Below are 13,416 nucleotides of genomic sequence, written 5' to 3'. Positions count from 1 at the left end.
ATATAATAAAACATTAACAAAAAAAACCCTTCCCTGTACACGATTGCCTTCAGACAGCTTGGGAGTCAGATAACTCCATACCCTCCAACATTTCTCCAATGGAAAATACAGACATCCTACCATACCCGCCAACATTTCTCCAATTAAAATAGGGACATCCTTCAGAAAAGTAGGACATCAGAATCCAGGATGTCTTCTTTAAATCAGAAGCATCCCTGGAAAATAGGGACACTTGGAGGGTCTGTAAACGTTTGCATGGTGTAAATCCTGCCTTAGTGGAGGAGTGGGGGCCAAGTGCTAGGGTGTGGCTAAATCTGGCAGATGGGCAGGGCCATCTGCCTGTCAATCACGTGACATCACAACCGGGGATCTGGATTCATAATGCTCTGCTGGGATCTGGGATCTGGGCTAGTGGTTGAGGCTCAACTCTGAGCCAGGACTTACCCTACAGATTTGTGAATTAATATCTCAGCCCCTAGGAGTTAGCACTAGAGGGTTCCTGAGTGTACACAGAGAGCCACATGCAGTCACCACAACCTGCCCACCCACCATAAAAATTGAGATTTTTGTGTCACCTCTCCATTTAGGAATTAGGAACTGAACTGTGACTAATTGGAACAGTGGGCATTTTCAGATTTGTTTTTGCACCTGCGGGTTGACATGTGAACCCAGTGCTTTTGTGCATGTGCAGAGTGCTTTCTTCACCTAACTGCAGTGGTGTAGCTAGGTAATTTTAGACGCCAGACTCCATGAGGGAGTAGATACAGGGATTCCAAAGGATCTTAAGAAATTGTTTATGTATGCTACAACTGCAGCTAGAATGGAATTTGCCCAGAGGTGGAAAGAAGACATTATTCCAACCAAGGAAGAGGGGCCGATCAAATTAATTGACTATGCCGAAATGGCAAAATTAACAGGTGTAATAAGAAACCAAGAGGGGGAAAGAATTACGAAAGAGTGGGGGAAATTTGTGGAATATTTGAAAAGTTATGGCATCAGCAGGGTTAACCTAAAACCAGCAGTTTAATAAAAAAATGATTAAGAGAAAGAAAAGAATAACTTTAAGATGGGGTTATGTGGAAAATGCAGTATAAAAAAACTAAAACTACAGAAAAAAACCACAAAAGGAGGGGAGGGGGCAAATTCATAGCTGTTTTGGATTATTTGTGAGTTATGTGTCTGGTATTTGTATGTTTGTAAACTTTTGAAAACCCAAAAAACCCACCAAAAACAAAAACAAACAAACAATGCTATTATGGGATGGGGGGGCAGAGACTCTCTTTAGAAGTTAGAGGGGATATCTTTGTTCACTTCAAAACTGGCTCTCCTGGTCATTCTGCTGTCTGGAGCCCTGGGTGTCCGCCCCAAAATCCTGCTTGATGGCATTATCAAGGTCTTTGAGGGCATCAGGGGCTCTGAGGTAGATTAAGATTCCTATACCACCCTCTTGGAAATCGATTCCAGCTCCTGTGCTGATGCATTCACCAGATTTCAAGCACATACATACATACATACATACATACATACATACAATTAAAAATGCACAAATTGGCTGGTTTGAAAATTCAGTTTGTGTGAATAGCAGTGTTTTCAGCATCAAATGCTAATGAGCAAAACAACAACAACAACAAAAACAACAACAGATGGAGTAGCTACTACAAGGCACTGGTTTCCAAATACGCCCTTCATCATTGTATACACATCTTGCAATCTTATGATTGTACAATCCTCACTGGGAAGGGAAAAAAACTTTCCTGGTGCCATTTCAAGCAAGGGTTGAAGAAGATGATACAAACACAGATTTCATTTTTAAAAAAAAATATTGAAAAATTTAAAAAGTACAAAATTACAAGTTCACAGAGTAAGATAAGACACAAAAAAGAAGAAGAAACAAGAAATAGTACCCATGCAGAAACCAAAGCAGAAAAAAGATGTTGTGTACATTAAAAAAAGGGGGTAGGGGCTTGTTATGGTAGTTAACCAGACCTTAATCTAATACGGTATTTATGAACTGGAAAAATAAAAATGTATCTCTCTTTAATGATTGGATGGAGAATAAGGATAAGCTTGCTACAAATGAACAAGTTGTGCACAAACGTAGACTTGCCATGGACAAATGTAATGATATTTGGACTTTGTTTTTATAAAGATGTAAGCACAGATTTAACAGGATCCCACCACACCCCCCATCCTGGTGGTTGCATGCATTTATCCAAATCCTGGATAAATCCTTGTCTGGTTATATGTTAACAGTCGCTGGAATTGGGTCCAGTTACTTACTTCCTTTTCCCTTTCACCTTTCTGTTTGCTTTCGAAGACCTTGAGAAATCGACCATCATTGAGAACGGCGAAATCCGCATCAACGGCAAAGGCAAGAAGATCCGCAAGCCGCGCACAATCTACTCGAGTCTCCAGCTCCAGGCCCTCAACCAGCGCTTCCAGCAAACCCAGTACCTGGCGTTACCCGAGCGAGCAGAACTAGCAGCGCAGCTGGGCTTGACCCAAACCCAGGTGAGATGTTGCAAATGTCCTTTGGTTCATTTATCTGTAACATAACTTCCCCCACCCCCAGGTTTCTAGGAGTTTTAGGTGTGATCTACATGTAGGGTAAGGGACGCGGGTGGTGCTGTGGGTTAAACCACAGAGCCTAGGACTTGCTGATCAGAAGGTCGGCGGTTCGAATCCCCGCGACGGAGTGAGCTCCCGTTGCTCGGTCCCTGCTCCTGCCAACCTAGCAGTTCAAAAGCACGTCAAAGTGCAAGTAGATAAATAGTTACCGCTCCGGCGGGAAGGTAAACGGCATTTCCGTGTGCTGCTCTGGTTCGCCAGAAGCGGCTTAGTCATGCTGGCCACATGACCCGGAAGCTGTACGCCGGCTCCCTCGGCCAATAAAGCGAGATGAGCGCCGCAACCCCAGAGTCGGTCACGACTGGACCTAATGGTCAGGGGTCCCTTTACCTTACATGTAGGGTGGCCTGGTGAGAAAGAGGACTTTAATACTTGTGTTAAAAAAAAGAAGGTAAAGGTAAAAGACCCCTGGACGGTCAAGTCCAGTCAAAGGCGGCTATGGGGTTGTGGCGCTCATCTTGCTTTCAGGCCAAGGGAGCTGGCGTTTGTCTACAGACAGCTTTCCTCCTTTTTCCAAAGAAAAGTAAGAAAATAAAGAGGAAAGGAAAGGAATGCAAGGCCCTCTATCACAATTATATCTTAACCCTTATTCCATGCACAGAAGAGTGAAATCTCCCAGCTCTCGCTTGGGAGCTTCCCCCCTCCCACTTTCCCTAGCCTCTTCCCCTGGAAGATCCTCTCTGCCCTGCTCCTCACACAGGGCCCTTCACTTTCCGCCCATCACCTTCCTGCATCTTCATTAATCCAAGATGGGGAACCTCAAAAAGCAGAGCATAAATATAAACAGAACCAGGGCATTTTTTTCAACCAGAACTCACCAGAACTCAGTTCCAGCACCCCTCAGATGGATGCCATTGCCATTATAAGAGAACAAGGGAGGCGTTCATGGTGAGTTCTGGCACCTCTTTTTCTAGAAAAATAGCACTGGATAGAATTAACAGAAAGAAAACAAGAATTAGAGATCGTAGAGAAGTAAGATACCCCCACAACTCCTGCTCTTAACAACTACATCCAGGGCCAGATTTAGGTTTGATGAGGCCCTAAGCTACTGAAGGCAATGGGGCCCTTTGTCCAGCTGTCCTTTGTCAACAACAAATTGTCGCTGTTTTTTGTGTAGAATATATGCTATATGGTAATTTATGGACCTAATAGGTATCTAAAGCCATTGGCACATAACAAAATATGTATTTTATCAAAGTAATTGTTGAACTGAAATTCAATTAAAAAGAAATATATTAATAGGGAAATACAATTAAGAAGCCCAAGTTTGAGAAACAAGGTACCATTGTATATAGAAATGAGCAAACCAGTGATATTTTAGGGAGCAGGCTACCAGGCGGGGCCCACTACTTACATCACAGGAGCCTACACAACACAAAACATTGTTGCTGTATGTAGGTTTTTTGATTTGTTTTTTATCTTATATTTGGGAAATGTACATCCAGGTTTTCTTCCCTTTAAATTTTCTGGGCCCCTCAAGAGAGTGGGGCCCTAAGCTATAGCTTATTTAGCTTATCCGTAAATCTGGCATTGACTACATCACACTAGTTGTGATAGTCCAGTCTCTCTTTAGTAGCTATGTAGTAACAGTAGTAAGGTAAAGGTAAAGGGACCCCTGACCATTAGGTCCAGTCGTGGCCGACTCTGGGGTTGCGGCGCTCATCTCGCTTTATTGGCCGAGGGAGCCGCCGTACAGCTTCCGGTTCATGTGGCCAGCATGACTAAGCCGCTTCTGGCGAACCAGAGCAGCACACAGAAACGTCGTTTACCTTCCCGCCAGAGTGGTACCTATTTATCTACTTGCACTTTGACGTTCTAGTAGAAAATGCAATAATTTTCCTGATAATTGAAATTGGATTGAAATGTTACCGTCGTTTCCTATTCCCTCCATTTCTGAGCTTATGGCTGTGTGTGTCATTCCTTTCGTAGCCACAACTGCGCAGCCTACGGACAAGAAAGAGGTGACAGCAGGCTTGAGAGGTTTGCGGAAGTACAAGAAATACATTTAGGGGAGGGTGCATTGCGTAGCGTGGGACCCAATAGCAGCCGAGCGCGCACTGAGCATGCTCAGTGGCTGTGGAATGCTGATGGACGGTTTCAGGGAGGTGGTGGAAAGCGAGGGAGCGAGGGAAGGGAAGGGAAGGGAAGGGAGAGGCTGGAATCCTGGGCAGCAACACTTTGCGCCAGTGGTGACATTTTATTGTGCAGGTGTGAGTGACTGTGGCAGGTGCCGAGCAGAGTGAGGTGTTCTCTGCCCGGAAGGTGTTGCGCTCTTCCTTAGGCAAGACACTAATGGAGAAAGCTCAGGAACATACAGGAGGATTGTGGGAATGGGGTTGAGTGGAAATGAAGTACAAGGTGTCCCCCTGTGGCTAGAAATGCTTCACCTGTTGAATTTCTGGCTGCACCCCCAGTATTTAAGAAGCACGGGATCCCTGCCAGGATGACAGCAACCATGTATGTTCAACTGGTAAAGCTTATGAACTCCCCTTTTGGTGTGCCAAATCCAAAGGGACGGTCCGGTGATGTCTGTTTCCACGTGACTTGCGCTGGAGTCTCACCCCCTGTGTTTTGCCCACGGTTTGGGGGATTTTAGGGGAACTGGCACCGTCGAAAGTTTGTTCCACTCACCCAGAAGCCCTTCCTCACAGGTGGTTGAGCAGCTTAAGGAGATTGCTCGAGACAGACAGATGTCAGGGGTGAGCCCAGAGCCAGAGGCATAAAAAAGATTTATTTTTATTTAGGCAGAGAAGGAGAGAGTCAAGTAAGAACCTGCCAAATCTGCACGCTGAGAACTTTGTGGGGTGGGTGAGGGCAGGGAATTGTGTTGTAGGGCTGTGAAGCGTTATAAAATGGGGTTCTTCCTCTGTGCGATATCAGAATTAGCAGGTAAACCAAACGTGAATAGGAAAAAAATGGCAGCAGTTTGTTTTGGTCTCTTTCCGAGGAGCTATGGGCTGGAGCACATGGAATATTCCAAACTGAATAGCTCCCCCAATTGGCTGCTTGGCAGATAAAGGTGCTATATGTGTATTTCACAGAATCATAAGAGCTAGAAGGGGCCATAAGGGTCATTTAGTCCAGCCCCCTGCAATGCAGGAATCTTTTCGCCCAACATGGGGCTCAAACCCACGATCTTGAGGTTAAGAGGACTCGTATTATGTCATAAAATTGACACACCGCTTGCTTGTAGAAACCTCAAAGCAGTTTACGAAAAGATAAAAGCAATGAAATCAAGGGGGGGAAATTACAACAGCGCTTTAAAACGTACAAAAGTTAACATGCTAAAACTGATTAAAATTAGAATAGATTAGCCCATGAATTTTTTGGCTTTCGGGCAGGGGAGGAGTTGGTATTCTGCAACAAATTCTGGTTCTGCAGTGGAATGAAAGAGTAACAGCAAAAGTCAGGACTCTTGCCTCAGTGTGAGGCACTTGTGGAAACAAGGATCTTAGATTGTTCTGCTCCTCTGGCTGTGCAAAAAGTTCCTCTATACTTTGGACACCACAAGCACCCTCAGCTTGCACACTTAGACACTGTGTGGCGTGAAGTTCAGCCAAAAATTAACTAGGATATTGTCTGTATCGGCTTGTATCTGAGCAGGCTTTAAAAACTCATTTTGTTCTGTTCAGTGTTTTATTTTTGTGTTGCATGTGCTGGTCGTAAAGTGTGGTTCCCATTATTATTATTATTATTATTATTATTATTATTAATTATTCATTACCTGTTTTACCCACTTTTTAAAAACGTTTTAATGATCAGTTGAGTTTTGTTTTACATTCTTGTGAGCTTCTTTGGAAAGGGTTCCTCCCCCTCTCAAAAATGCTGGGTTATAAACTTATTATACAAATAAATTGTCTTCCCAGGTGCACCAAATATGAGCCTATACTCTTCTCTGAAACTTCATCAGAACCAAAGAGGTTTAGTTTTAGGCCTTGAACAAGTCTGTGGGGTTCAGCCACTGTGATGCATTTATGCTACAGTCTTCATACACACCATGCATTTAAAGTATGTGACTTTCTGTAAATTATGGTTTCCAATATTTTTCACAGCAATGGGGCAAATTTAGTCCCCCCCCCATACTTTAAGAGAAAGAGAAAGAGAGAGAACCTAGTATGAATATAATGTTGTTTTTTAAAATTAAGCCTTGTCGCCTAAATCCACTTGCTAAGGGGAAGTCCATGGTGGACAATATATATATATATTTCTTTTAAAAGAGAGCTCGAGGTGGTTTCAGGGAGTCTTCGCTTCTTGTGGGGCGCACATTTATTTTCTCCCAACCTCCCTTCTGGACAAACAGGTTTGGCAGGTTTTGGAGACAAAGCAACAACCTGCAGGACCTGTTTTTCCGGGGATGAAAGTGGGATGAGTTCTTCACACCATGAGCAAGGATCCCTCTGCTGAGCCACCCTTTCTCAGGAGAAAATAATCTGTCCCAGGTTTTCTCTGTTTGTATGTTCAATAATAAAGGCTGATGGTGCAGCTGGAGCAAACAAAGCTTCCTTATGCCAGCATTGTCTACCTTTGTTGGCAAAAGCTCTCCAGAGTCTCAAGCGAAAAGGGGGTTTTCACATCCACTGCTACCTGAGATTCTTTGATCTGGAGATCCCTGAGATCTAGGTTGCATCCATACCATATTTTATACCACACTGGCTTCTCCCAAAGAATCCTAAAGGTAAAGGGACCCCTGACCATTAGGTCCAGTCATGGCCGACTCTGCGGTTGTGGCGCTCATCTCGCTTTATTGGCCGAGGGAGCCGGCGTACAACTTCCGGGTCCTGTGGCCAGCATGACTAAGCCGCTTCTGGCATGGAAACGCTGTTTACCTTCCTGCCGGAGCGGTACCTATTTATCTACTTGCACTTTGAGTGCTTTCGAACTGCTAGGTTGGCAGGAGCAGGGACCAAGCAACGGGAGCTCACCCCGTTGCGTGGATTCGAACCGCCGACCTTCTGATTGGCAAGTCCTAGGCTCTGTGGTTTAACCCACAGCGCCACCTGCGTCCCTAAGGAATCTTGGGAGGCCATAATTTGCAAAGGTTGCAGATAGTAGTTAAGAGACTTGTTACAGACAGCGGCGTAGCTAGCCACTCGGGTGCCTGGGGTCTCCTGGGGTCTCCGGAGAGTCGCGTGGCTCTGGCACGCTGCAGGCCCCGCGGTATGATGGCCAGTGCCCCCCGCCTCACCTAGCTACGTCTCTGCATTAGGCAGGTTTATGGAGGAAAGGGCTGTTGAAGGCTACTAGCCATAAAGGCTGTGTTCCTACTGCAAAATTGGAGACACAATGCTTCTGGTTTCTGGAAATTGCTCGAGGGGAGAGTGTTCCTGCATTGGCTAGGAAGGGGGGTGCAGTGGGAGTGGGAGTTATTTTTTCCAAAACACACATTTTTTGCCATTTTGTCACCCCCTCAGTGATGACACCCGGGCCGGCCGCACCCCCCCTTCCTACGCCACTGGTCACAGAACTACAGTTCCCAGAACTCTTAGCAAACTACGGTTCCCAGGGAGAAGCTATGACTGCTAAAGTGGTATAAGAGTGCTTTAAATTTAAGATGTGAGCGTGACCTGGATTTCAGACCTCCAGCGCGCAACATACATGCTCAACCATTGAGCTATGACCCATTAGCTTCAACCTGGCCTTTAGCCCTGGCACCTCTTTTAAAGGCTCAGCACATGGAAGGTGTACAATAAGTCTACATATTTTCTACCACCTTGTGGCCCCAGCTGGGGCAAAAGGGAGGTGTACGTTGCTGGCAGGGTATTATCACTGCATTTTAAATTGTTGTAAGCTGCCCTGGGACCTTGGCATTGAGGGCAGGTAATAAATTAAAAATACATATTAATAATAGTGGAATCACATTCCCAATCCTTCTGGCTACTTTTCACTTATGAGGAACCAGTTACTAGGAAGATTAGCCTCCAGTGAATCTTCTTTTGCATGCAAAAAATTTTTCCCCAAAGTTACAGGTGCTTGACACTAGATTCTCCCCCCCCCCCATTGTTTCTCTCCTTTTGTATTTTAAACTATTACCCAGTAATATATGACACTCCATCTGCTCCCCCTGCTACACTACACTCCTAAATTTTCAACATGATGAGATGGGGATAATGTAGCACATAAGAAGGGAAGACTCTGGAGGGATAAATCACATATTTTTCTACTGCTTCTCCCTCCAGTAGTTTTCCACCTCCTCAAAATGCCCTGAAGACCAATGTTTACACTTTGCCCTCTCTGATCTTTCCACAAATGCCATTGTGCAACCAGCTTTTTTTGGGGGGGGGGAGAAGAAGGAAGAAAAAGTGGGGGAGGAAAACTTCTTGAAAAAGTTAGCTGGGGTCAGGCAGCAACAGAGCGTATTAAAAAGGCAAGTAGGGGCAAGTAGCTGCTGGAGGTTGCCAAAATATGCAGCATGCTTCACAAGCCCTGATCTTTAATCCTTTCAATAGCCCTAGGAGATAGGGCACGATTATTCCCATTTTACAGACTAGGAAATTAAGGCAGATGGAAAGAGGATTATGGCATTGGAAGGCACCAAGAGGCAAGGCAACCCCAGCCCCTTGCCTTGAGGCAGGATTATCCACTCACCGGCTCATCACAGGTTGACTTAAAGCGTTTGGAAATTTCTGGCCTCAGAGGCCATGCCACATGATCCAATAGGTACCAGGCTGCAATGAATTCTAGGATATCCTTCTCTAGATGCAGTTCCTTTATTGGCACAATCCCCGCCACACACTACTGTACTGCTGCTTTGAGTGTCCATGCATACCCTCCAACTCTCCAATGAAAATAGGCATGTTCTATTCCATAATAATAATAATCTTGTTATTTATACCCTGCCCATCTGGCTGGGTTGCCCCAGCCACTCTGGGCAGCTTCCAACATATAGGTAAAGGGACCCCTGACCCCCTGTTTTTCTCCCAAGAGAGAAAAAGATTTGGGGACCCGGTATCTTTTCCTCCATGGGAGAAAAAAGCATCTGGGTGGGGTGGGCTGGGGGGTGGGGATTCTGAGTGGACAGCTGGCAGAAAATCAAACAGCTAATCGCCTCCTTACCTTGTTCATCTGTTTTCAGATACAGCCTTGAGACTGTTTTTTATTTTAAAGGGGCGCGGGTGGCGCTGTGGTCTCAACCACTGAGCCTAGGGCTTGCCGATTGGAAGGTCGGCAGTTCAAATCCCCGTGATGGGGTGAACTCCCATTGCTCGGTCCCTGCTCCTGCCAACCTAGCAGTTCGAAAGCACACCAGCGCAAGTAGATAAATAGGTAATGCTGCAGCGGGAAGGTAAACTGTGTTTCCGTGTGCTGCTCTAACTTCGTCAGAAGTGGCTTAGTCATGCTGGCCACATGACCCAGGAAAACTGCCTGCAGACAAATGCCGGCTCCCTCGGCCAGTAAAGCGAGATGAGCACCGCAACCCCAGAGTCGTTCATGACTGGACTTAACTATCAGGGTCCCTTTACCTTCATTTTAAAACAGAATCACTCTTTTGGAGGGTTAAGGGCATGTGTGAGAGAAAGTCCCAGCCCACAAGTAGAAGTCTTTGCCCTGATGTGATGGGCTAGTTGAATCTTACCAGCAATACCACCACGATTTTGCCCTTGGTGGAAATAGCACCAGGACAGTGCCGTTCAAGAACATTATACACAAGTGGTTTGACATAGGCGTCCCCACACTGCGTAGGTGCATAGGATCAGATGTCTTAAGTAGAGTCAGGCCACAGGTAGGACCAGTAAAGGGCTTCCTTCCTGCATGAATGTTACTCCAAGTCTGAGTGTTTGGCTGAGTCCATATATGGCAACTTCAGCACAGACTGGAAAGGGAAAGGAATGCCAAGACAATTCAATACCTGGCAGAAGTTCTACATCCAAATTTTGACTCTTTAGAATTTTTCCAATGATTTCACATTTGAGTTTCAACTTGAGTGTTGCTGGAGAAGTTTAACGCAATCAGAGCAAGTGTTGACTCGCATATTCAATATTCGACCGCACTACAGTTCTTGAACCTAGCACTATTCATAAATGCAAAGTGGGGGAAGACCTTTAAGATGAGAAAAATATATAAATTTTTAGCAAGGGCGTTCAAGAAGGAAGAACTTGCTTGATGACTTTTCCCCTTTCTCCTAGCCTTGTTTCGCTTCTCTCAACTGGTTATTGACTGAAATAAATCTAGGCTACTTCTCTGCATGCTCTGTTTACACCTTTCCCCTCTCTGTTATCGCAGGTGAAGATCTGGTTCCAGAACAAGCGTTCCAAGTTCAAAAAGATTATGAAGCAGGGTTCCAGCATCCAAGATGACCACCTCCACAGTTCCTCATCCTTGTCCCCTTGCTCCCCCAACATCCCCCCACTCTGGGACATACCCATGGCCTGCAAAGGCCCTCCCCTTCCTCCCAGCAGCTACATCAACAGTTTTGGACCTTGGTACCATCAACCGCAGCACCAAGACGCCATGGGGAGGCCTCCGGTGATGTGACAAAGGGGGGCGCTGGTAGCATCAGCCCATCCTCGATGTATCTCTTCCTCCAAAGTGCTGATCAGGGTCCCCGGAACAGGCGAATGGAGGGCGTGGAGTTTGGAGGGAGAAGTTGGCTTCTTTGAAGGAATCACCAGCACTTTCCTCTTGGTGAGAACATCCCTGGCAGGAGATGGACTTCGAACGGACATGTCCAGGGACCAAATCTTAACAACAATGGCAGGTTGTGTGAGGCAAAGTTAGGGAAAGAACCCCCAGCTCTGAAACACGAATGGAAGGTCAGGGTCCCATTTGAATCGGCGTCTCTTCATCAGGGATTTTACAAGAGAGGTGCTTGTGTGTTTTTCGTTCCAAAGATAGGCTCATGGGTGACATGGACCTTACGTCAGATCTAGTTGTGTTAGTAAAAGATCAGGTTTTGCCATACTTGCCCCTCTCATCCAGCAAGGCTTCTGTGCCTTAAGCAGTATTGATGGAAGACAGCAAATAAACAGGTAGTGGTGTTGCTGGTTTGGAGGTTCAGTGACGGGAGGACTTTATCTGTTGTATTTCTGCCTTGTCCTGCAGAGGCTCAAGGCACAGGAGCATTGCCATCTTTATGTTTCTTTTTTTTTTGGGACAATCCTAGTTAGTGTAGCAAGGTTTTGAGCTGCACAAAGATCTACTCCAGGCAAGGACCTGAGAGAAGGAATGATTAACTGGTCAAACAGGCAAGAAAGCAGCGCTTGGAGAGTTCTTTTTATTTAAGGGACTAGTTCTAGTTCTGTATGTCTAAAAAGGAAGTAATTAAAGTTTGGGTTCTTCCCTTTACAAGACAAACTAGTTCAGTTGACAGTTCAATTCAAGTCCGTCCAAATCCTCAACAACAACAACAACAACAACACACCAAAATAAACCGATTCAGAATGTTACAAGCTGCGGTGCTGGAGTATAGAATATACTTAAGACTAAGAAAATGTCAATGCACATGCATACACAGAGAGTGGAATGAGATTTGTTTCATTTCTTTTCCCCCAAATATTATGTTCTACAAACTTAAAGGCCCAAAGAGTCTAAAATAAAAAAAATTAAAATAAAAAAAGAGAATGAACTAGAAATCATTCAAAGCTCTACCCCAAAACAAACTTGATTTTAGTTCACCTGTTAGTTATAGGAATGGCTTTCAGGTTCAGAGATTTTGGAACCAATTTAGTGAACATTATAAAATCAAAACAATTCACTCCAAGCACTGTAGGAAAGAGAGCCTAAATATTGGCATAATTTCATAATGGGGAGGGGGGCAAGGATACAAGTTAGGCTGGATATTCTCATGGGGTTAAAACTGGCAAGAACTTACCTATCAAAATTGGTTCAATTCACCTTCTACCTTCAAAAGAAATTGGTGATAGTTCTAGGTAGCCAATCCCCATAGAGCCGCAATTTGCTAAAAGCAGGGGGGATATATATATATTTTTTAAAATATCCAACCGCTTTCTTCAAAGCCAAATTTGCTTCCATGTCTGTCTGTACTAAAATATTTTTTCATTAAAAATTGTGCTAAAGCCAGGATTATGTTTACAGTCAACGAAACGTTTGTGGAATGTAATCTCCATATCCTCTCCCCACTCCCCCTTTTCTTTTTTTAAAGAAAAAGGGATCTTTCATATTTGCTTCAGCTACAACATGAAGTCTCCCCCCCCCCCCACCTCCAGCAAATAACTGGAGGCTATTTAACTAAACCATTAAAAGAAAAAAGAAAAAACTAATTTAACTTTTCTCTCTCTCCCCCTCCCCCCCCACTTTGCCAAGCATAATGACATTTTTATTTATTGAAATACAGCTTTTGGTATATTGTATTGTTTTCAATTTATAAACAGAATGTAAAACTATAAATATTTTTTTTTGTACAAACAAACGCTGTCAAGCTCCTCCTTTATAGTTCTTGTTAAGCAGGCATGGCCAAACTTGGCCCTCCAGCTGTTTTGGGACTACAATTCCCCTCATCCCTGACCACTGGTCTTGTTAGCTAGGGATGATGGGAGTTGTAGTCGCAAAACAGCTGGAGGGCCAAGTTTGGCCATGCCTGTTGTAAAGTTTGAATCTAGCAAATACATGAAGACAACAGTTCCTGCAGACTCAGTTATTGTATGGAACTGGACCTCCAGAGACACAATGCCATGCTGTGCCTCAGCAGCACCCCACAACTGCATAATGAGGAACCCCATAGGGCAGGCAAAGCCGGTCTAGTGCCTTCTGTATGTTGACGGACTACAATTCCCATCAGCCCCTCCAGTATGGCCAATTATCAGGAATAGTGGGAGTTGTAGTTCAGGAACA

General features: G+C 44.8%; 1 protein-coding gene across 1 annotated transcript in view; it reads left to right on the top strand.

Annotated features, from left to right (window-relative positions):
* The window catches only part of DLX4 (distal-less homeobox 4), a 32,457-nt gene extending 19,463 nt beyond the window's left edge, over positions 1–12,994 (top strand). Inside the window, exons 2-3 of the mRNA XM_053361655.1 lie at positions 2,318–2,511; positions 10,849–12,994. Coding sequence (XP_053217630.1) covers positions 2,318–2,511; positions 10,849–11,100 — 446 coding nt within the window. The 3' untranslated portion in view covers positions 11,101–12,994. The remainder of the gene's footprint in view (positions 1–2,317; positions 2,512–10,848) is intronic.
* The last annotated feature ends 422 nt before the right edge of the window (positions 12,995–13,416 follow it).

This window comes from Podarcis raffonei, chromosome 13, assembly GCF_027172205.1.
Source record: "Podarcis raffonei isolate rPodRaf1 chromosome 13, rPodRaf1.pri, whole genome shotgun sequence".
Taxonomy (NCBI): Eukaryota; Metazoa; Chordata; class Lepidosauria; order Squamata; family Lacertidae; genus Podarcis; species Podarcis raffonei.
Note: the sequence above shows the minus strand (reverse complement) of the source record. Positions and strands in the feature narration are given on the sequence as shown.